The 25,897-nt window shown below is 37.9% G+C and overlaps 1 protein-coding gene across 2 annotated transcripts in view; it reads right to left on the reverse strand.

Moving 5' to 3' along the window:
- Nucleotides 1-25,897, reverse strand: part of LOC126088507 (peptidylprolyl isomerase domain and WD repeat-containing protein 1) — a 121,794-nt gene that overhangs the window by 37,385 nt on the left and 58,512 nt on the right. For both annotated transcript variants that reach the window (XM_049906651.1, XM_049906650.1), the window contains exons 6-9: nucleotides 10,113-10,218; nucleotides 9,785-10,003; nucleotides 9,532-9,650; nucleotides 6,098-6,290 (exon numbers count right to left, since the gene is read on the reverse strand). In XM_049906651.1, coding sequence (XP_049762608.1) covers nucleotides 6,098-6,290; nucleotides 9,532-9,650; nucleotides 9,785-10,003; nucleotides 10,113-10,218 — 637 coding nt within the window. The remainder of the gene's footprint in view (nucleotides 1-6,097; nucleotides 6,291-9,531; nucleotides 9,651-9,784; nucleotides 10,004-10,112; nucleotides 10,219-25,897) is intronic.

Below are 25,897 nucleotides of genomic sequence, written 5' to 3' on the forward strand. Positions count from 1 at the left end.
TTTCAAATGATCCTAACTTTTCCTCAATATCAAATTCTAACATTTGTGCTACATCTTGTAAGTGATCATTCTGTTTCTGACTTAAGTCAATGAACAGTTGATTTACATGAATGTCCAATGAATTGGTTAATTCTTTCTTTAAGTCTAATTTCAAACCCTCTACTTTACTATTCAAGGTGTCGAATTCAGTTTTTAAAGCATCCATGCCTTCACATAGATTACCAAATTCTTTGCTCTGTGAGTCGACTTTGGCATTTAACAATCCTAAAGTTTCATTCTGAGCATTTAAACTAGAATGTACGAAGCTTAGTTCTTTTCTTAGAGTTGCATTTAGTTCCTTACTTAGAGCAGCATTTTGAGTTTTGATTAGATTTACTAACTCAGACCAGTCAGGCCCTTCTTTAGTAATCCTCATAGCCATGGCTGGTTCTGACGTCTCTCCAATTTGTTGTTTACTGTCCATGCTTGTATAGGCTTTAGCTCTTCTGAGCATTTAATACTAATTTCAATTATACCAGTTATGCAGTAAAAGTTCACCTCACAGTATTTTGTAACACTTCTTACCAGAGTAATAAAGTTTTTATTTCACGCTCACCCGCATAGAATTCTCGCTGCGTAGGTGAGCGGATGTGGTGGCAGGTCAGAACTGGTGAACAGAGGCTGGTGCCAGCGGTGGTGGATGTAGGTCGGTTACTGCGTCTGCATCCCTGCGAGCGTGTGAGAGCTGTATACTCCCCACACTGGATCTTCTTGGTCAAATCGTTTTAGGCATATCCCTTCTTAGTCTAATACATTGAGATCTTCTCTCCAGTGTTTCATGTTGTGGCTTTCTTATGTCTCCTCCCTTATTTGCCTTTACAAATTATCTCCATTTGATTTTTAGGCTTACTCCAGTTTCTCGTAATGGCTCTCCCACTTTGTTATACTCGGTTGCTATGGCAATATCTTCTTATCTCGTTTTCATCTCAAAATTCCTGTTCTCTTCTGTCCTTTCACACAGGTCACCACATTCTAATGCTTTGGACGACTTAAAGTGGTGAAGTATGTGTGTAAACTCCCACTTCTTTAATGATACGACTTATTTGAGATTGTCAGCTGACTTTCCTTGCTGGTTAGCTTGCTGCTGCAACCTCCTTTTCTCTTCTTCTCCGAAGTATATTTGCTAGGAATATATTATATTCCTAGCAATATTTAAACACCAAACTTTTACAAATCTCATTCTCCACATAAACAAACACTGTCAAGTAAGTCTCCTTGCATATCCAAAGGTTAGAAATAAAATTCATTTACACATAAGAGAAAATTGGCTTAAAAACAAGTCCATTCTCATCCTGAATCTGAATACTTGTCTTATCCTCTCCAAGTCCAAGACGAGCATTAATTAATAATATTTCAACTGTTCTTCTTTTTTTCACTACAATAGTCAACATTATAAAACAGCACGGAATAACACAGAAGTTCCTTGAGTATGCTGTGTTCTTTCATTTAAATTCCATGGCGTGACTGGCAAACACTTGTCAGTGCTGTTCGACCGCCGTATCTACAATCTTCTTACTACACACTTCGGACCTGCACACACAGACAGGCAACGTGCAGTAAATAGGCTCTCTCACACTTATATTTAATATATTATGTGTTCAAGATGGTCGAAGGCCGAGTGGTTCTAGAATTTACATGGAAATTCTCAAAACACTACAAGCCTGCTCTACAAACATCAAGCAGATATGCGAAAGGTCTTGTTAAATAGTGCATTCTGAAGTTTGTGGACAAATGAGCATGGCTTCATGGAGAAAAGTAAGTGATACCATATTTACCCCAATTATAAGACAACATTTTTTCCAAAATTCATCATTCGAAAACTATGTGGTCACCTTAAATTTGCAGATTAAACTATTGCTGCTGAGGTAAACGTTTTTGCAGTGTTTAATAGATTAATATAGGAGTTGTCTTATTGAGGTTTCGTACAAATTTATTTTGATGAGTTGGCAAACAATACTTTCGTTCGAATAGGCTCAAGATTCCCTAATATACAGAAGTGCTTGATACAGTAGTGATCTTGTTTGATCAATCGCATAACATTTGACTCACAGCATTAATGCAATGGACAGATACATGAGAAACTATGAACTGTGCACTACAACAATCTAATGCTCCAGTTAAAAATTGACAGTTTTGTGAAACATGGGAGGAGATAACATTAAATTCTATCGACTCACAAACTTTTTTTGTATTTCAATAGATTTGCATCAGAAGTTCTCATACATGTATGTATATAGTACACATACATTTATGCTAATTTTAAGTAAAGGTACCATTCAAAGCCGAATATCTTGTCCTTCAAAAACCATTACATGATTCTGAACCGAAGTGTTTTATTTGGTTATGAGAAACTGATGATTTATGAAGTGCATTGCAAATGAAAATTCTGTTCCTGTACATTACCAGCTTTTAATCAGCTTTATAACGTGATGAGATATTCAGATGGAACAAGAAAGAAAATTAATCCAGGATTAAATGTCTAACAAATGAGACAAATCACATTAAACAGACTGCAGTTGTCATCGCTAGAATAAAGTATAGCAGAAAGACTCATGGAGATAGTACCAACAGATGACGCTATATCACGGGACAAGAGAAAGTTCTAGAATTGGACTGAATCGTGATTCTGATACTCTTTTTTTTTATGCATTAGTTACTGTTGTTACACATGACTTACACCCTAGAGGATGTAGCCATACAAGTTGCATTGTTGCTCAAGCACAGCACTACAGAAGGCTTGGAGGGGGCTAGTGACTCAAGCTTACCTGAGGACTGTGAGTGTGGGGTGAGTAGTGGTGAGCAGGCACCAAATTTCCATCTTGCTGCCAATCTTGACAATATATACTGTGTACTTTGGCTTTTTATGAAAATCTACCATGTTTAAACTGCAGAATACCTGAGTGTTTGTACTCGGAATTGAACTGACTTTACGCCTCACCAAGTAATCAACAACAGCATTCATTTCTGCAGAAGACACTAAAAGTCTAGGCTGGGGCCAGTGGCATATTTACATGTTTTGTACAGCAATGTTGTCGATGTTCACCATGAGGTATGACACAAATGATAGAGGGTGTGTCAACTGCTAGTTCTACACAGCCAACGAGAAAGCGATGGGCAGATGATATGTTTTTGTAGCAAAAAAAGACATTGCAACATTCTCACATCAGTAAAGAAGCGAAATCCGGTGTGTGACCCTACAAATAAATAAATCACAACATATTTGGAAGAGACAACCAAATATTTGTAACAACGAAGATATAAGTTTCACAGCTGCCCTGTTAGGAGGATGACAAGCTAAACAAAACAGGCAATGAAAACAAAAATTAATGTAAACAATTTTTTGTTTATTTTGTTTCTCCTTGTATCATCAAAACACAGACAATGAATAAATTACGTAAGTTCAGAATAGGTGTAATGGCAACTTCTTAGGCAGATACCTTACATCAATAAAATATGTGATTTTGATTAGTCAGAATATGTTAAAACGTAGATTTTCCTCAAAGAGCCTCTTAAAAAACAGGGGGGTCATCTTATATTCAGGATTGCCTGATACTCAGGTAAATACTGTAATTCGTGAAAAAACTCTGTGATACTTTCATTGATTTCAAAGCAAAAGTAGAAAATGAAACTGGCTGAAAAATTAAAATAATTTGTACAGATAATGAAAAAGATTTGTCAGTCAGCAAATGAAGGCATTCCTAAAGACAAATGGAATTCAACACAAGATGAAAATTCTTTATACACAAGAACAAAATAGAGTAGTGGAATTCTTCAGCCAAACAATCATTCAAAAGATGAGACTGATATTGATAAGAGAGAGAGGACTGAGCCATTAACACTGCAATTTACCTGTACACCACCATGAAAGAAAACCTTTGTCTTAGACCAGTCACACAGAATGTGGAAATTAACAGAATACGCACCAATCATAGCAGCAGTGCCAACTCTCTTCATACACAGGAGAGGCTCCTTTTCCAAAAGGTGATTGGGGAGCAGCCAGGCAAACAGTTTGCCGCACTGATACAGAATGTCCCAGTAGCGCATATCATGGAACTTTCAACAATTTGATGATGGCAACGAATGATGCAACTGATTACATTAAAAATTTAAAAGCCTGGTTGTAAATTACAGGGCTATTACAAATGATTGAAGCGATTTCATAAATTCACTGTAGCTCCATTCATTGACATATGGTCACGACACACAACAGATACGTAGAAAAACTCATAAAGTTTTGTTCGGCTGAAGCCGCACTTCAGGTTTCTGCCGCCAGAGCGCTCGAGAGCGCAGTGAGACAAAATGGCGACAGGAGCCGAGAAAGCGTATGTCGTGCTCGAAATGCACTCACATCAGTCAGTCATAACAGTGCAACGACACTTCAGGACGAAGTTCAACAAAGATCCACCAACTGCTAACTCCATTCGGTGATGGTATGCGCAGTTTAAGGCTTCTGGATGCCTCTGTAAGGGGAAATCAACGGGTCAGCCTGCAGTGAGCGAATAAACGGTTGAACGCGTGTGGGCAAGTTCCACGCGTAGCCCGCGGAAGTTGACGAATAAAGCAAGCAGGGAGCTAAATGTACCACAGCCGACGGTTTGGAAAACCTTACGTAAAAGGCTAAAGCAGAAGCCTTACTGTTTACAATTGCTACAAGCCCTGACACCCGATGACAAAGTCAAACGCTTTGAATTTTCGGCGCGGTTGCAACAGCTCATGGAAGAGGATGCGTTCAGTGCGAAACTTGTTTTCAGTGATGAAGCAACATTTTTTCTTAATGGTGAAGGGAACAGACACAATGTGCGAATCTGGGCGGTAGAGAATCCTCACGCATTCGTGCAGCAAATTCGCAATTCACCAAAAGTTAACGTGTTTTGTACACTCTCACAGTTTAAAGTTTACAGCCCCTTTTTCTTCTGCGAAAAAAACGTTACAGGACACATGTATCTGGACATGCTGGAAAATTGGCTCATGCCACAACTGGAGACCGACAGCGCCGACTTCATCTTTCAACAGGATGGTGCTCCACCGCACTTCCATCATGATGTTCGGCATTTCTTAAACAGGAGATTGGAAAACCGATGGCTCGGTCGTGGTGGAGATCATGATCAGCAATTCATGTCATGGCCTCCACACTCTCCCGACTTAACCCCATGCGATTTCTTTCTGTGGGGTTATGTGAAAGATTCAGTGTTTAAACCTCCTCTACCAAGAAACGTGCCAGAACTGCGAGCTCGCATCAACGATGCTTTCGAACTCATTGATGGGGACATGCTGCGCCGCGTGTGGGAGGAACTTGATTATCAGCTTGATGTCTGCCGAATCACTAAAGGGGCACATATCGAACATTTGTGAATGCCTAAAAAAACTTTTTGAGTTTTTGTATGTGTGTGCAAAGCATTGTGAAAATATCTCAAATAATAAAGTTATTGTAGAGCTGTGAAATCGCTTCAATCATTTGTAATAACCCTGTACATGTGTTATTGTTTGTACTTTATTTAATACTGCACTTAAAAACGCCATGTGATAAATAAGTAAGTCTGTATGGTTCAAGGTACAAGACCGGACACTGAACATTATCGATGAATCCATCACAGGCACAGTGAATATAGGCCCAACTTTCCAAAACTGAAGACTTCTATGATGGCAATTATGCACTAGATCTGAATCAACAATGGGCAAAATTTTTAAGTTAGCAGGGAGCAGCAATTTTGAATAATTCAAAATGGCTACCAACAGTAGTTCTGTCAACTAAAGAAGCAGAATATATCACCTTATCAAATGCATCACAAGAAGCAATATATGTTCAACGAGTACTACATGGATGGTCTGTTGAAACATAGTGAAAAACCAATAAGTATGTTCTGTGATAATAGCGCTGTTGTTGCACTGAGTCATGAAATTAAGAAATTCAATGTCAATTTTATCATTAACAAGTAGCAAGCCAATTTTTTGATGAAGGCATTACCAAAGATTAAGCATTAGTGGGGCAGCCAAGCTGTGGGAGTTTCAGAAGACATGGCATTTAAACAATATATACATTACTTAAGTAAATACACACCTGAAACAATGCCAACTTCAGGAGTCTCAAGTTTTCCGGTTTACCAATCATGCGGACACATCTGTTAGTAAATAAATTAACAACTTTTACCCCCAGCATTGTTGCATACATTATAAAGTATCCACTTTCATCAAACACAATGTTAGCAAGATTGATTGCATCAGATTTCTCGAGGTCACGTTCGGCAGCCATTCTGCAAAGAAACAAAATTCTCATCTAATTTCTCGCTACCATCACACAATTTTACTGAAATGCAGGCCCTAAAACTCTGCAGTTCTTAAAAATGCTTTTTTTTTTTCAGCTTTGGTTTATGTACGCATAATATCTGCAATTATGGGATATTCTGAAAGTCCAAAAAGAGAAAAACAAATTTAAAGGCAGACATGCAGACAACAAATGAAATAAAGTGGAGGGAAATCATTTTGAGAAAATTGAATGTCTGGACAGACAAGTAAATTACAAATACAAGAAGGGTGATATAGACAAAAAGGTAAAGAATGGTGAAAAAAGTAATGTCCAATAAATGTTCCATTTTTAGCAAAAAAGATTACAGCCTACCTGTACATCAAAATTTACCCAATACTGATATAACTATTGTCAGAACTACTTCCAAAAAAATACCAGTGAATGCCACTATTGACTTAACTCTCTCAGAACAAGTGCCTGAACACAATGCCAAATGTACATATATGAATTGCAATTGTTGTTACTCCATCCTGGACTTTTCATGTTTAATGAATTAGAAAAGTTATATAATTTTGACAAAACTAAAAAGTTTACATAATTTTGACAAGATCTGCAGAATGTGTGCAGTACTATGTAACCCACATCCAAAATAGATAAAAACACAAAGTAGGTACATAGTGTTTCTAAGAACATATGCCAACATGTGTTTCTATCTGTTTGTATCAACAAATGACAACATGAGCCTTTTAATGAAATACAGATTTAAGTAGTTTTTGCCGCTAAGAAGGAATATAATGTCAGAAGAAGTATATGAAATATTCATGGATTTTTTTTAAGATGTAAAGAGCCATTTTTAGAATTATTTAACAAAAATTATCATCATTCACACCCTCTCCATTTCTGCAGTTTAGCATGGACCACAGAAATCAAATACGGTCTTAAAATTTCTAAATATGTTGTGTACAATGGTGTGTTGTCCAATGAAGGTCTTACTTTCCTGCTCAGATCCCTTCACCACCACACACTGTTAACATAGTCATAGGAGAAAAAGGAAAGGGTGATATTTCCAACGGCGAGATACACTGATTGGGCAAAATGCCATAAATAAATTACAGCAGACACATATATAACTTTGATTCAAAAATAGTGAATTCAACTGCGCAGTAAAATTGATAAAATGTCAAGTAAAAGCAACCCACCCATGAGTGAATACTGCGATACAGGCAAGTTGCCGTGTAAAGTGCAGTACAACAGCTAGTTTAATAATGTATTCAACAGTTCAATGTTTCTAGTATTCATTAGAAAATTTGGAAATTTATTGTACAGCAGCATGTGATCAATAGTGTGGGGTACTGTTTATAGTGGAACAAATGAGATTATATGGCTGGTGCACTGTAAAATGTTTGCCATTGCACAGAGTCTGCTAGTTCAAATGCATCAGCATGAAGGTCTACCGGAATCTGTAATGGGAGTCCAATGTTTGTGCATGATTATCATGAATGTTGTTTTGCTGAGCCATGCTGTGTGTATCCATAATAAACTTGGGATCACACAAAAGCTTTATAGAAATGAAGATAATACCATGTGATAGCATTGGAGTCATGAGCCATGGAACTATGAGGGTTGGAACTTTAATAGTGGCAACTATTTATTTACAGCTTGTACAAAATAGATACATGTTTCAAAGTTTTACTGACCTTTAAAGTAGTCACCAGCATTGTGTATAACCTGTTGCCAATGATGTGGAAGTCGTAGGATACTCATAGCAGTGCCAGTTGTGTTGACAGTTCAAGTGGTGCAGTCTATTGCCCGACGAATTTGTAGCAGTTCTGAAGCGAATGCCGTGAAGTGTTTCCTTCAGTTTAGAAATTGAGTTGAATTTACGAGGGCTTAAGACAGGGGAGTGCAGTAGGTGATATAGCACTTCGCAGCCCCATTAGCCAAACAAAGCAGTAACAACTTGCACTGTACCTGCTTGAGCATTGTCCTGCAAAATGATGGTCAGGTCCTGCAGAAAATGTCATCACTTCTGTCTCTAAGCTGGTCATATGTTGTGTTCCAAAAATAAACAGCATAGAGACAGAAGTGATGACATTTTCTGCAGGACCTGACCATCATTTTGCAGGACAATGCTCAAGCACGTACAGTGCAAGCTGTTACTGATTTGTTTGACTAATGGGGCTGCTAAGTGATATACCACCTCCTGCACTCCCCTGACTTAAGCCCTTATAAGTTCAACTCAGTTTCTAAACTGAAGGAAACACTTCATGGCATTCACTTCAGAACTGCTACAACGTGTCTACACGTAGACACGTTCAGAGTATCAGGTAGAAGGACTGGTGGCACGCGTAAACACATTCAGAGCACACAGGGACAGGTACAAAGGTGTGCACGTTAACACATACAGAGCAGTTAAAGGGTTAAAGTTCCAACCCTCATATATGATATTTAATACCTTCATGAATCTTCCTTCAGATCCTTCATACATGGAACATTCACATAAAAACAGTTGTAGGAAAGGACAATTCCAGATAAGACTCTATCAAAGAACTGCAAGGAAATTTATTTCATCCACAAAGCAAGTGCAAAATCATTCTTTGACCGACTCTTCGGCGTTACTTTACCAGGGAGGCTTAATAAAGGAAATGGAGAAGGTCCATAGAGAAAATGGACATTCCATTGTAACTTCATTTATCAAGCGCAAGAGCATCACATACATGCTCATTTTACTCCAGTGACAGACACTACATGAGAGGCGTCATGTGTCATGGAGTGGTTTTCTGTAACATATATTCCAGATTGAGTCAAGCAACCTATTACTCCATCCCACATACATTTCATGAAATGACAATGAATGTACATTTAGAAGAAACTGAAGCTCATTCAGAGGCTTTCTGATAGTCACTACCCCATGCAACATTCTCAGATGGAACAGAAAAGATGAGGGGTAAATGATAATAATGATAATGGCACATGACATATCCTCCTCCACAGACCTGAGGTCTGCAAGTGTAATGTATGGTAGATGACAACCTGGTAAAATCTAAATAATTAACAATTAGAGACCTGCATGCTCATTTGAGAAAACAGGTTTTTGCAAACAATTAATAAATGGTGCAAAGCTGCTGAAGCTGCTCACTGATGAAGTAATGAAAATTGTCCACATTTAACTCAGTTTTATTTTCAAACTAGTTTTAAGAATCTAATTGCCTCATATAAGGCCTTCTGTCTCTTACAGTAGCACTTACCTTCGACCAAACTCCATGTTGGGAAGCTGCTGACGCATCTGTTGGAGTTCTGTAAATCTCTGCAATGACTCATCAAAAACACGACTCAGTTTACCAGATAAAAAGTTGAATACCCTAACCTAAGGAGAAGAATGAGGCAAAAGTCAATTTTCACTAAAATATCAGATTAGACACAGAACTTCTTCACAGCAGTGAGAGAGAGCTTGTATACAACAATGGTTATCAGAGAAGTGTTTTACATCATACCTCTTACCTTCCTGTCAGATGATAGTGTCGCAAACTTCTTTCCGTCTGGTGAAAAGCAGAGTCCTGTCGGAAATGTTTTATGCTTTGCAAATTCATACAGATCAGTGTCTAGTTTGGAATCAAATGAAACACATTTGGGAAACTTGTATTCAGTTTTTGGACCTGTCCAATACTCCAAAATGCCAGACTGATCTACAGAAACTACAACTTCATACGCTGGATTATACTGAAATACACAGAGTAACAAGAAAAATAAGTGTTGCTATTATTATGATAATACTGCGAGAACTGCAGTACTATTACATGCAATAAGGAAAATAACCCACGAAAGTTACCTTTATTGTGACTACAGGTTTTGTGTGAAGTTTCTCAAACACATGCAAAGGTACATTAGTTCCCTGTCCATCATATATATACACTTTATTTGTGGCTGCATCAGACCTGGAAGAAATGTTTCAAAGTTACCATAAAAAAGGTGGAAAAGTGGAATATTTTATAATATGAAGTTCATCACAAATATTATGAAAAAAAACATAATCCTACTAAGTATCAAAGACAAATGGTGGTAATAATTTATTGTCTGAATATTAATACTCTGTCACACTGGCTTTTATCTTACGGATTAAAATGTCCTTTTAGTTTGTATTCTTCACTACTGTACATTTTCACCTGTGTATCTATTTTCAAAGGTATAAGATCACTGTTTATTGAAGTCGTTACATTTCACAGTCAATGTCTTGCTACACTGCAGAATTAAGGAAATGGTCTCACTCTGTATAACATCTGCACAAACATACAAGCAGGTGGACAAGGCAAAAGATTCCTCTTCCACATAGCAGAAACTGACTGTCCAAGTTAAAAATTGATTAGCTCAATATGTTTATTGCTCAATGGTGTAAGTACCAAACAGGTTATGATACAATATAGTATGTAACTTATTAGAAACATCTAACAAGGATCACAACTTCTGTAGCAACATGGACTCAGAATGTGGCAACTTTGACATCTACTTATTGCATAATTTAATTGGTATTAATTTGAGAAATTAATTAATGTAGATTCACATATCCACAAATTGCATGAATATACGTATCTTGCAGTTGTTTTTGTCATGGGTTGTGGGTCCACAGCTTCATATTTATGTTTGCAGTGATCTTTAACTTTGTAAGTGCAAAACAAACACTTTGAATAATCTCAGTTTATTATTGTGCTGTACATAAACAACATGAGGTCAAAGCTCTGAACAACTCAGGTATCTTGCTGCTTCAGTGAATCAGTGTTGCCACCTTCACCTTAGGGAAAAGTAATGCAGCATCATCTTGGAAACAAAAGCACATCTATCTTCTGCTAAATCATCTGCCAAGACTCTCACTACAACAACCAGCCACACAAGTGCTACTGTCAAAAGTTGCAGAGGCTGCTGTTTTTATTCTAGTGGCTGGCGGTTTCATTCCCATGGCATCCGACAAGCCTTTCATCAGGATCACAGCATGTCTAATGATTCAAAATAAGTATTGTGTAAATTTACTTCATGTTGCTCACTAATAATAGAGATAGTTCAGTGCATACAAATGGCACTAGGAGCCTCTCAGAAACTGCTGGTTCTGGTTGCATGCCAGCTGTGTTTATAGCATTTTGACTGAACCAGGTTGAAAGGCGTTGAAAGGACTAAAAAGGCTAAAAACACATAAAAATGAAAAATCCCTGGAAAACTACTAAACTAAAAATTAAATAAAATGTTATCATGATGTATATCAAACTAATATGTTTATGAATATAATTGAGGGAAACATTCCACATGGGAAAAATATATCTAAAAACAAAGATGATGTAACTTACCAAACGAAAGCATTGGTATGTTGATAGACACACGAACAAACACAAACACACACAAAATTCGAGCTTTCGCAACCTAGGTTGCCTCATCAGGAAAGAGGGAAGGAGAAGGAAAGACGAAAGGATGTCGGTTTTAAGGGAGAGGGTAAGGAGTCATTCCAATCCCGGGAGCGGAAAGATTTACCTTAGGGGGAGAAAAGGACAGGTATACACTCGCACACACACACATATCCATCCGCACATATACAGACACAAGCAGACAACTAATATGTTTGATCAAAGAATTGCTAAACTGTAGCTACACTTCATCTAGGCAAAGTATTATGAACGCTATTGATATATCTTTTTGATGCTTTAATTAATCAACAGTAACTAAAACATCACCTTTTACATCAAACTAGCTGTCACAAGTGAGGCATTTTGACCTCTTGCTTTGATTGAAATACAAAAATTGCTTAAAAAGCCTTTCTAAATAAGCATGCAAATTAAGATGAGTGGCGTTCTCATATCACCAGGTTTTGCAGGATTAGCTGATGGAACCCACAAACCATATTACATCACTGTGAATAAGAGGTTGTTCTGACTTCTAATACATGTTAGTGAAGCTTGCATAATTTCTAAGGCAAACCAAATATGAAAACTTCGAAAAACATGAAGAAAGTTGATAAAGTAAATATAAGTAAAAAGCTTGATATGGAAAGGGACAGATAATCTGAAGATGAACAAAATAGTTTCCATCTGAAGTTATTTAATGGGTATAGATCCACTGGTAACAAATAGTCTTGGATTTATAAAAGTGTGGCGAGTTGAATAGAATTATGTCACAACTTCAATAAACACTGGTCCTATAAACTAGAAAAAGCTGAAAACATACAGTAGTGAAGAAAAGAAAATGAGAGGAGGTTTTAATCCAAGTACAGCGGTCAGTGAGACAAGTTATTGTCATTCAGGACAATTGTTATGGCTGTGGAACATATTGCAACTAAAATACTGATGTACCAATTTATTTTGTTCATTTTTCACAAAGAGGAATCTGTATTTCTACAGAACAAACATAGTTTAGAGTTGAATATTAATGTGACACAGAAACATTATACAGGGTGGTCCATTGATAGTGACCGAGCCAAATATCTCATGAAATAAGTGTCAAACGAAGAAACTACAAAGAATGAAACTTGTCTAGCTTCAAGAGGAAAACCAGATGGCGCTATGGTTGGCCCACTAGATGGCGGTGCCATATATATGCTGCTCGGTATCCTGGATGAGATCAGCCAAGTGTCCGGACCGTTCACCGCATAGTTACGTTATTTAAGGAAACAGGAAGTGTTCAGCCACATGTGAAACATCAACCACGACCTGCAAAAAACGATGATGTCTAAGTAGGTGTTTTAGCTGCTGTCGCGGCTAATCTGCACATCAGTAGCAGACAAATTGCGTGAGAGTCGGGAATCTCAAAAACGTCGGTGTTGAGAACGCTACATCAACATCGATTGCACCTGTACCATATTTCTATGCACCAGGAATTGCATGGCAACAACTTTGAATGTTGTGTACAGTTCTGCCACTGGGCACAAGAGAAATTACGGAACAATGGCAGATTTTTTGCACGTGTTCTATTTCACGATGAAGCATCATTCACCAACAGTGGTAACGTAAACCAGCATAATATGCACTATTAGGCAACAGAAAATCCACGATGGCTGCAAAAAGTGGAACATCAGCGACATTGGCGGGTTGAATGGTGCGGCATTATGGGAGGAAGTATAATTGGCCCCCATTTTATTGATGGCAATCTAAATGGTGCAATGTATGCCGATTTTTCCTACATAATGTTCTACTGATGTTACTATAAGATACTTCACTGCATGAGAGAATGGCGATGTACTTCCAACATGATGGATGTCTGGCACATAGCTCGCGTGCAGTTGAAGCGGTATTGAATAGCATATTTCATGACAGGTGGATTGGTCGTCGAAACACCATACCATGGCCTTGCCAAATGTATTGAGGTTGACGGACATAATTTTGAGCATTTATTGCATTAATGTGGTATTTACAGGTAATCACACTGTAACAGCATGTGTTCTCAGAAATGATAAGTTCACACAGGTATATGTATCACATTGGAACAACCAAACTAAAATGTTCAAACGTACCTATGTTCTGTATTTTAATTTAAAAAACCTACCTGTTACCAACTGTTCGTCTAAAATTGTGAGCCATATGTTTGTGAATTACAGTGCCATCTATCACAAAGCAAAAAAAGTGGTCCAACTAAAACATTCATATTTCATTACGTACTACATGAATATGTAATAAAAAATGGGGGTTCCTATTTAAAAAAAAAAAAAAAAAAAAACGCAATTGATATCGGTTTGACCTATGGCAGTGCCATCTAGCGGGCCAACCATAGCACCATCTGGTTTCCCCCTTCAAGCTAGACAAGTTTCATTCTCTGTAGTTTCTTCGTTTGACACTTATTTCGTGAGATATTTGGCCCAGTCACGATCAACGGACCACCCTGTATATGTCTATACATCAATCAGCAAAGGTTCTGTTGTAATGTACGCTGACCTTTTCTGTAAGAATAAGCTACTAAAACAATATGAAAAACATCTAGCTCTCCTAATTGTCACTTTACTTACAGCTTTATTCACTCCAGACAAAGCACTAACACTCAGTTAAATGAATGTTGCTGTTACTTCGGTTTAATTGATGGTCACCAACAAATTAAGAGACATGCTCAAAAACCAAATAGTAAATAGCATATAAAAAGGCAAAATCCTTCTTATATGTATACTAGCTTAGCATCCGCTGCTTCTCTCGCATAGACTGTATGGGCCGCAGACATTTTTTTGTTTTTATTTAACCAAATTCTTATGTTGTTCACTAGCTGCAACACCTTCTAAGTTTTTACACTAAGGCCATATAAGCAAAGTATTATCTGAATCTACTTCTGACCAAAAAGCAATTCTGGTAGCTGGAGTCCAGAGTTTCTATTAATCATGGCTTTTGTGTTCTTGTGGAAATATTTCCATAGCTACTTTGATCCCCTAACAAATATTTCTTTATATCTAACCAAGAAGTGAAATTACAATTTTCATAAATTTAGCTTTAAAAATTTTTTTAATGTAACAAAATATTTCCTCAAAAATTTTCATCCCCTATTGCACTATCTTACGGTCTGAATTTCCAGAAGCACTGAAACACTTTTTATTATTATTATTATTATTATTATTATTTCTAACTGAGAAGTCATACCAATTTCCATCGATGTAACCTTAAAATCCTTTAGTAGTTCTTTAGTAATTACTTATTTTCAAAAAATCTTTCATCCACTATTACACACCCATAGTGGTTGAATCTCCAAAAATCCTGAAACACGTATTTATTTTTATTTCCTGGTTGAGGAACCAAGCTTCAAAATTTCCTTAATAGTGACACACTTTCAAAAAGCTTTTCATCTAATATTTCACCCCCTTAGTACTGGAGTTTTGGACAATCCCTTTTTAAACAATGCCTACAATATAAAATTCACACCCTCTCCAAACTTCAAGTTTCTATAATTAACAGTTTGGGCTTGGTGATGATGAGTCAGTGAATCAGTCTGACCCTATCTCACCCCCTTAGGGGTTGAATTTCCAAAAACAGTGAACACTGTTTTTTTCATCTCTAACCAAGAAGTCAAACACCAATTTTCAAAGATCTAGCTTTAAAAATGCTTTCAGAATGAAATATTTTCATAAAATAATTCACCACCTATTTCACTTACTTAGGGTTTGGGGGGGAAGGGAAGTGAATTTCCAAAAATAGTGACATGCATTTGGTTTATTTCTAACACTTATTATTATTATTATCATTATTATTATTATACAATTTTTCATTGATTTAGCTTTTAAAACGCTTGTAAAATGAAGTAAATCTACAACAATCTTAATCCCCTGTTTCACCCCCACAGGGATTGAATTTCCAAAAACAGTGAAACACTTTTTTTTAATTTCTAACTAAGAACCCAAAATTAAATTTTCATAGATTAAGCTTTAAAAAGGCTTTCATAAATAAAATATTTTCAAAAAATTTCATCCCCTATTTCACCCCCTTAGGGGTTGAATTTCCAAAAATATAGAAACAAGTATTTTTATATTTGTAACTGAGAAGTCAAAAACGAAGAAGAAGAATAAAGAAGAAGAAGAAGAAGAAGAAAAGTCTACAGTATAAGACCCACACCTTCTCCAAACAAGTTTCTATCCTTAGAAGTTTGGGTTGGGTGGTGATGAGTGAGTCAGTCAGTCAGTCAGTCAGTCAGTACATTGCTCTTTATACAGGGTGATTACAACTAAACTTTCTAAACACTGTAGAAATAACACCACCGGTCAGAACGACATCAAATTGCAATGGAATATTATCGAAGAAGGGGGAAAATGTATGGCAGGAGAAAAAAAAAATAGTGTGAAAATTGATCAATAGATGATGCTGTATGAGTCAGAATACGTAAATGAAAACACCTGTCATGTGCACGACCCACTGAAGTTGGTATAAACACATTGGGTACATGGCTTTCTTTCGCATCTGCGACATTCGCCATGACTGTCTCAATGCAGGATCGCGCTCTGCTTGTAAAGTTGTTTTACAAGAATGACGACTGTACACATGCCGCTCTGCAGAGGTACCGAACACTGAAGGGTTTGAAAAAAAGCGTTGTTCCGGCGACTGCCTTGGGTCTGGAGAAAATGATTCGGAAATTCAAAAAGACGGGTTCTATTGGTGTGCAATCTTGTAGAGGGAGGAAGCGAATTGATTCAATGTTAGTGGAAGCAATGATCACAGCAATGCGGAAGGAGATGAGTGGTGGTGTGCGAACGTGTAGTGCATGGAGAATTGCCCGAACGTTGGACATGCCTGTGAGCACAGAGTGTAAAATCCTATGAAACACCCTTCTTTGCTATCCATTCAAAATTACCCATGTCCATGAGTTGCTTCCTGTTGACCTGCCAGCAAGAGAGACCTTTGATTTAGAATTTATTGCTCACATACATGTGGACAATGACTGGCCCTGGAAGCCCACTTCCATCTGACAGGATATGTCAATACACAGAATTGTCGAATATGGGCAACAGAAAATCCACACGCAAATCAGCCATTACCACTTCCTCCTGAATAGGTCACTGTGTGGTGCGGGTTTATGGCATCATTTATCACAGGGCCATATTTTTTCGAAGAGACATGTGCTTTCAGTCCTGTTACCTCTACCGTCACTGGTAAGCGCTATGAGTGTCCTTTGCACAACCACATCATTCCAACTCTCCAACAGCATGGATGTGTGGATGGGATCATTTTTATGCAAGATGGCGCACCTCCGCACATGGCAAACCCAGTTAAGCAGCTGTTGAAGTGCCATTTAGGAAATGGTGAAATTATCAGCCGCCATTTCCCTAGAGCTGGCTGTCCCGATCACCTGATCTTAACCCGTTTGACTTCTGGCTGTGGGGCTATCTGAAAGATGTGTTCAGTGTTCTGATTGCAAACTTAGCTGCATTGAAGGCACGCACTGCGCAACACATTCTGAACATGACCCCAGAAACATTTTTATCAGTTGTGTAACATGCTGTTTCTCGATTTCAACTTGTTGCAGAAAACGGTGGACAGCATATTGAACATCTTTTGCACCAATCACACGTACATTTTGATTGATGGTTTTTATGCAGTTTTTGGCCTCAGGACAATTAAAAACCGATTTTTCCCATCTGATGTGTTATGACCTTGTCGTGGTGGATGGGCTTCCGTAACTAATAGTATCACACCTGTATACCCATGCACACTGAGTAGTACAGTTTGTTTAATGTCAAATGTACACCTTAGGCAATGTTGTATGATTCCTTTGTCATTTGTTGTCAACAACTCTTTAAATTATGATGCTTACAGCGCCATCTATTGCTACATTTTTTAACTATTTATTTTTCTTCTGCCATACGTTTTCCCCATCTCTGATAATATTTGTTGCAATTTTACATCATTCTGACCAGTGGTGTTATTACTACAGTGGTTTGAAAGTTTAATTATAATCACCTTGTATACATAGATTTATTCATCGAGAGACTGTAATGTTTTCAGTCACCAATTGAGAATTTTATTCTGCATCAGAGCCAAATGTCACTATTATTACATAAGTAAATATAGCTGGTTTGCTAAGATAGTGATGGATTCCATACATTTGTTTGCACACAATATTTTTCTGATTTAAGGAAAATGGGTCTTTGATTATTAGTCTCCCAAGTTGGTTTAACAATGAAGATTTGTGTTGTTCAACGATTTTACTGGTCTTAAGATGATTGGCTAATGATTGATTCAGTTATGTACACGATGCAGTTTCTGGAAAATGCATTACTTAAAGGTAACTGTTCAGCTCATGCTCATTGTACCTTGATATTTTTGAATAATTATATGAGTAATTTCCTGGCCAAAAATGGTAGATCTGAGGACAGATTGCATAGCTGGTGCAGGCACAACAAGTATTTAGGAAAACAACATCCAGTACACATTAATGAACATGCCACCTGATTGAATGAATTATTTTTTGTTGCACCTTGGTCATATGCCACCATTTAGGCAAATCGCTATTCAAAACATGAATTGTGCCATTGATGCAGACCTGTGGGATCAGTATTATCCTATGGGAATAATTCCTCCATGCAGCCAGGGAACCTGTGGTAGTAACTGAAGGCAACAGAACAGCTGTGGACTATGTGGACATTACTGTGGACCAGCTACATACCTGACAGTAATAGCATCTTTCAGCAGGATAACTATCTGTGTCACACGGTCAGAATAATACTACACTGGTTTGAGAAACAGGATAGTTAACTCATGTTGATGTCTTAGACACTAAATTTGCGTCAAAAATTCAAATGGCTCTGAGCACTATGAGACTTAACGTCTGAGGTCATCAGTCCCCTAGAACTTAGAACTACTTAAACCTAACTAACCTAAGGACATCACACACATCCACGCCCGAGGCAGGATTCGAACCTGCGACCATAGTGGTCGTGCGGTTCCAGGCTGTAGCGCCTAGAACCGCTCGGCCACCCTGCCGGCTACTAAATTTGCCTCATCTGAACTTGATGGAACACATCTGGGATGCTGAGAGGCGCAAGATCCATGCCCACAAACCATCACCCAGTTATTGACAGGAATCGCACGACCTTTGCATAGACAACATGTAGTACCATACAACTCCAGCATCTTACCATGGACTTATTGAATCCATGTCACACAGAATTCTGGTACATTGCTTTCCAAAGTTAGACCAACACGTCATTAAGCAGATCATCATAATGTTTTGGGTCATTTACTCCTCTGTAATCTCATACTAAATAGTTCTCTGATCTATTAATTGTAAACTTACATCTACTGTTTGAAAGATGGTCATCAGGCAGAATTTTCGTGCAAGCTTCTTCATCTCCCAGTACTTACTGCAACCTACATCCTTCTGAATCTGCTTAATGTATTCATCTCTTGGTCTCCCCCTACGATTTTTACCCTCCACGCTGCCCTCCAATGCTAAATTTGTGATCCCTTGATGCCTCAGAACATGTCCTACCAACCGGTCCCTTCTTCTAGTCAAGTTGTGCCACAAACTCCTCTTCTCCCCAATCTTATTCAGTACCTCCTCATTAGTTATGTGATCTACCCATCTAATCTTCAGCATTCTTCTGTAGCACCACATTTCGAAAGCTGAAGATTCTCTTCTTGTCCAAACTATTTATTGTCCATGTTTCACTTCCATACATGGCTACACTCCATACAAATACTTTCAGAAGCGACTTCCTGACACTTAAATCTATACTCGATGTTAACAAATTTCTCTTCTTCAGAAACGCTTTCCTTGCCATTGCAAGTCGACATTTTATGTCCACTCTACTTCGATCATCATCAGTTATTTTGCTCCCCAAATAGCAAAACTTCTTTACTACTTTAAGCATCTCATTTCCTAATCTAATTCCCTCAGCATCACCCGACTTAATTTGACTACATTCCATTATCCTCGTTTTGCTTTTTTGTTGATGTTCATCTTATATGCTCCTTTCACGACACTGTCCATTCCGTTAAACTGCTCTTCCACATCCTGTGCTGTCTCTGACAGAATTACAATGTCATCGGCGAACCTCAAAGCTTTTATTTCTTCTCCATGGATTTTAATACCTACTCCAAATTTTTCTTTTGTTTCCTTTACTGCTTGCTCAATATAAATATTAAATAACATCGGGGAGAGGCTACAACCCTGTCTCACTCCCTTCCCAACCGCTGCTTCCCTCTCATGTCCCTCGACTCTTATAACTGCCATCTGGTTTCTGTACAAATTGTAAATAGCCTTTCGCTCCCTGTATTTTACCCCTGCCACATTTAGAATTTGAAAGACAGTATTCCAGTCAACATTGTCAAAAGCGTTCTCTAAGTCTACAAATGCTAGAAACGTAGATTTGCTTTTCCTTAATCTTTCTTCTAAGATAAGTCGTAGGGTCAGTATTGCCTCATGTGTTCCAATATTTCTACGGAATCCAAACTGATCTTCCCCAAGGTTGGCTTCTACTAGTTTTTCCATTCGTCTGTAAAGAATTCGCATTAGTATTTTGCAGCTGTGGCTTATTAAACTGATTGTTTGGTAATTTTCACATCTGTCAACACCTGCTTTCTTTGGGATTGGAATTATTATATTCTTCTTGAAGTCTGAGGGTATTTCGCCTGTTTCATACATCTTGCTCACCAGATGGTAGAGTTTTGTCAGGACTGGTTCTCCCAAGGCTGTCAGTAGTCCTAAAGGAATGTTGTCTACTCCCGGGGCCTTGTTTCGACCCAGGTCTTTCAGTGCTCTGTCAAACTCTTCACGCAGTATTGTATCTCCCATTTCGTCTTCATCTACATTCTCTTCCATTTCCAGAATATTGTCCTCAAGTACGTCACCCTTGTATAGACCCTCTATATACTCCTTCCACCTTTCTGCTTTCCCTTCTTTGCTTAGAACTGGGTTTTCATCTGAGCTCTTGATATTCATACAAGTGGTTCTCTTTTCTCCAAAGGTCTCTTTAATTTTCCTGTAGGCGGTATCTATCTTACCCCTAGTGAGAAGCCTGTACATCCTTAGATTTGTCCTCTAGCCATCCCTGCTTAGACATTTTGCACTTCCTGTCGATCTCATTTTTTAGACGCTTATATTCCTTTTTGCCTGCTTCATTTACTGCATTTTTATATTTTCTCCTTTCATCAATTAAATTTAATATTTCTTCTACCAGCCCTCGCCTTTTTACCTACTTGATCCTCTGCTGCCTTCACTACTTCATCCCTCAGAGCTACCCATTCTTTTTCTACTGTATTTTTTCCCCCCATTTCTGTCAATTGTTCCCTTATGCTCTCCCTGAAACTCTGTACAACCTCTGGTTTTATCAGTTTTTCCAGGTCCCATCTCCTTAAATTCCCACCTTTTTGTAGTTTCTTCAATTTTAATTTGCAGTTTATAACCAATAGATTGTGGTCAGAGTCCACATCTGCCCCTGGAAATGTCTTACAATTTAAAACCTGGTTCCTAAATCTCTGTCTTACCATTATATAATCTATCTGATACCTTCTAGTATTTCCAGGATTCTTCCATGCGTACAACCTTCTTTTATGATTCTTGAACCAAGTGTCAGCTATGATTAAGTTATGCTCTGTGCAAAATTCTACCAGACGGCTTCCTCTTTCATTTCTTACCCCCAATCCATATTCACCTACTATGTTTCCTTCTCTCCCTTTTCCTACACTCGAATTCCAGTCACCCATGACTATTAAATTTTCGCCTCCCTTCACTATCTGAATAATTTCTTTTATCTCGTCATACATTTCATCAATTTCTTCTTCATCTGCAGAGCTAGTTGGCATATAAACTTGTACTACTGTAGTAGGCGTGGGCTTCGTGTCTATCTTGGCCACAATAATGCGTTCACTATGCTGTTTGTAGTAGCTTACCCGCACGCCTATTTTTTTATTCATTATTAAACCTACTCCTGCATTACCCCTATTTGATTTTGTATTTATAACCCTGTATTCACCTGACCAAAAGTCTTGTTCCTCCTGGCACCGAACTTCACTAATTCCCACTATATCTAACTTTAACCTATCCATTTCCCTTTTTAAGTTTTCTAACCTACCTGCCCGATTAAGGGATCTGACATTCCACGCTCCGATCCGTAAAACACCAATTTTCTTTCTCCTGATAACAACGTCCTCTTGAGTAGTCCCCGCCCGGAGATCCGAATGGGGGACTATTTTACCTCCGGAATATTTTACCCAAGAGGATGTCATCATCATTTAACCATACAGTAAAGCTGCATGCCCTCGGGAAAAATTTCTGTGTGGTTAGTATAATTTCTCAATCTCCATCTACTGACTTCAAGATTGAAATCACTACTTGAAAGTTATGAAAATTTTGCTCTGAATGGCTTGTATAGCACACATTCAAAGATTTTTTATTGTTATTATGTGAAAATTTAAGTTGTATCCAGGATGGAATGTAAAAATATTATGAGAAGGAAAGTTGCTACTCGCCATATAGCAGAGATGCTGAGTTGCAGAGCTATAATTGTGAGAGTCTCTTTGTTGTGCCTATCTGCGACTCAGCATCTCCGCTGTATGGTGAGTAGCAACTTTCCTTCTCATAATATTGTTAAAATTTATATTGTGATGAATAAAGGTTCTTCCATGTGAAGTAATTGATTAGATGCAGATCTAGTGCTTGCAGCTGACTGACAAAACAAGCAGAAAATCCAACAGAATTATCACGGTGTGTTATCCAAAGATTTCACTTGTCTTTTTGCCTAATTATTCCTCTACAGTATTCACTATTCATCTCTTGAAAATATGCATTTGTCTTCTATTATGTTTGATTGTGTTTGTTTCCTCTGTTCCAGTCATCACCTACTTCTCTCTTTCAAATTCTCAGCAACCACAGTAATATAAGTACATTCATCTACTGGTCTGCTGATGTAGAAGAGATTCAAAGAATGTGTAATGAGACAAAAGAAGTTATTCATTTTGTCAACAAAGGAAACTTTAACTGTGTTAGGGGACTGGAATTCAACAGTACAAAAATGAATATAAGGAAAAATAGTAGGAGAATGTGGAACGGGGGAACGGGATGAAGGGAGAAATAATCAACACCCCCATCTCCTTAATTTCCTATCATTCTGCAATTTATTCAGTTATAATCTGCAGTTGATAACCAATAAATTATGATCAAAGTCTAGATGTACCCAAGGAAACATTTTGCAGTTTAAAATCTGGTTTTGAGCTCTCTGTCTTACCACTATATAATACTTCTGAAATCTTGTTGTCTCTCCAAGGTCTCTTCCACATACAAAGCCCTCTTTCATGGTTCTTAAACCAAGTGTTTGCAATGACTTAATCATGGCTCTGTGCAAAATTCTACCAGGCATCTTCCCCTTTTATCCCTTTCCCTCAATCCATGTATTCCTACTATTTTTGCTTATCTTCCTTTTCCTGCTACTGAATTCTGGCTCCCTTAAACAGTTAAATTTTCATCTTTCTTAACGAAATGAATAATTTATCTTATTTCATTACAGTCTTTGAATGTCTTCACCATCTGCAGCGCCAGTAGGCATATATAGGCATGTGCACTACTGTGTTGAGTATTAGTTTTGTGTCTATTTTGGCCATGATAATGCATTAACTATACTATATTGTTCATAGTAGTTTACCCACATTTATATTCTCTTATTCGTTATTAGGCTTACTCTTGAGTTACTTCTATTTGATTTTGTATTAAATATCTGTAATCGTATCACCAGAAATCCTGTACTTCCTCCCTCTGCACTTCAGTAATTCCCTCTATATTTAACAACAACTTCTCCAGTGCCCGTTTTACATTCTCTAAACTACTTACTAGATTAAGAGATCTAATATTCTACACCCTCACCTCTACAACACCAAATTTGTTTTTCATGTTGATAATATTCTGCTAAGCAGTTCTCACCTGGTCGTCCAAATGGGGGGGGGTATTACCTCCATTATATCTTACCTAAGAGGATGCAGCATCATTTAACCATACAGCATAACTGTATGTCCTCAGGAAATATACTGATGGTAGTTTCCACTGTTTTCAGCCTTTCCCATCAACAATATAGCAAGGCCATTTCGTTTCATGTTACAAGACAAAGATCAGCCAATCGTCCACACTGCTTTCCCTACAACTACTGAAAAAGGTGCAGCCCATGTCCAAGAATAATATATAGACTGGCCTCTCCACAGGTACCACTCTGATGAGTTGCATTTACAGTACAGATATCTGTATCACTGAGGTACACAAGGCATCCCATCACAGCAAATTCCGTGGGTTGACTGGATGTATGTAGTAACAAAGAAAGCTGTACCTAATGGATACCTCTCACCAGATGTGAAGAGGTCCAGTGACTATTCTTAAGTTTCTGCAGAGGTACACAGAAAATGTGAGGACTAAATGAGATAAGCCGAACTGGAAGAACTCAACCATTTGCCTATTGCCCTGAGGTCGGTATATTGGTGCAGCCCAAGAGAGTACTGCAGTATCAGAGACAGTAAATCATATACATCTTTATTTCAATAACTCACCTACAATTATCATAGAACTGTGTAATTTGCTGAGAAGAGTGTTTACATGTCATTCAGAATCTGTGAACTTTGAGAAAGTGTACTGATATTTAGTAAAAGGTTATGGCAAGCTGTTCTTCGATTAAAACCACCCTTCCAAAAATGTGATACAACCACTAAGTAGCCACGATAAAGAGCAAGTCAGCACAGGTGGTGCAAATAAATGCTATGCAAAGCACAACTGCACACATGAGATATGTAAAATGGCAGAAGAATGGCGGGCTTGGATGTAGTATGTATCCAAATACTGTATATCAGGCTGTATATGGCTGGCATTGTTGTTTTTAAAAGGAACATTACAGGCAGAAAATGATGTCAGGTACAGAAACACAGGTTTTAGGTTTCTATTGCCTGTTGATAAGCATCTATTTTCAGTTGAACTAAGAGATAGATGATATTTTTGTGACTTTGAATGCTGCTGGTATTAGTGGTACAGATGCCACATCTTTCCTCTCGATGACAATGCAAAGTTTGTGTTGTGCATATGAGGGGAAACAAACCAAAGGGGAACTGAACTAGCAGGCATGATACAAGAATTAAGCTTCTACAAACTGAATAGTCCCAACCCAACATATACACATTCTGGAAAATCAGAAACCACGACAAACACAAATGTGACTATGGCCAATAAGAGTGCAGTTAACCCACCTCAAAATGGCAAGTACTAAATGGGTTCACTACAAGCAATTATATCATCACTTTGCTTAATCTTCAAAAAGTTAACTGTGACATAAAATGTAAACTGGACGAAATGGTTTTAGTACTACCTCCCAAAGAGCTGGATGCAAATGAAATTCAGCAGTGTAGACAAGAACTGGATATTTCAAGACACTCTATATGGGGTAGTCTCATGAAAGATTTCTAACTTCATGAACACAAAATTCAACTGACTCATGAATTCAAGCCTATTTACTGCGCATAGTGAATAAAGTTTGTCGAATGGATTACAGAACAACAATAAGTGGATGCTGATTTTTCAAACAAAACTATCTTCAGTGATTAGACCCACTTTCATTTTGATGGTTTGGTTAACTGACAAAATTGTTGCATTTGGGGTTCAGAAAATCTGCAAGTGACTGTTGAGAAACAATACATCCATAATCTATCACTGTTTTGACATGGATTTTGGGCTGGAAACACCATAGGATGACTCTTATTCAAACATGCAGTTGGTCAGACAACGACAGATGCTTGCTATTACTAGATGATAATCCAGTTTTTTGTGCCTAAATTACAAGATATGGATGTGGATGACAAGTACTTTCAACAAGATGGTGCTATATGCTATTCAGCCAGAGAAACAACTCTAATTAGTGTAAGAGTCATTTCCTAGTCTGAACTTTCCTGCTCTGATGATCAGAATTGGCTATCCAGAGCATGTGATTTAAAGCCATTGGATTTTTCTCTTAGGGATCTTTGAACTCTAAGATTTATGGCAATGAGCCCACGACCACCAATGCTGTGAAGGAGGAAACTGAGCGCTAAGTTGATAAAATTCAGCCACATTCACACAAAAAGGTCATGGAGAATTCCAACAAAAGTGTGTGTATATGCTAGCAAAGCTGTGGAAACCATTTAACTGGTGTTCTATGCAATGCATAGCCCTACA

The sequence above is a fragment of the Schistocerca cancellata genome, chromosome 6 (assembly GCF_023864275.1).
Source record: "Schistocerca cancellata isolate TAMUIC-IGC-003103 chromosome 6, iqSchCanc2.1, whole genome shotgun sequence".
Taxonomy (NCBI): Eukaryota; Metazoa; Arthropoda; class Insecta; order Orthoptera; family Acrididae; genus Schistocerca; species Schistocerca cancellata.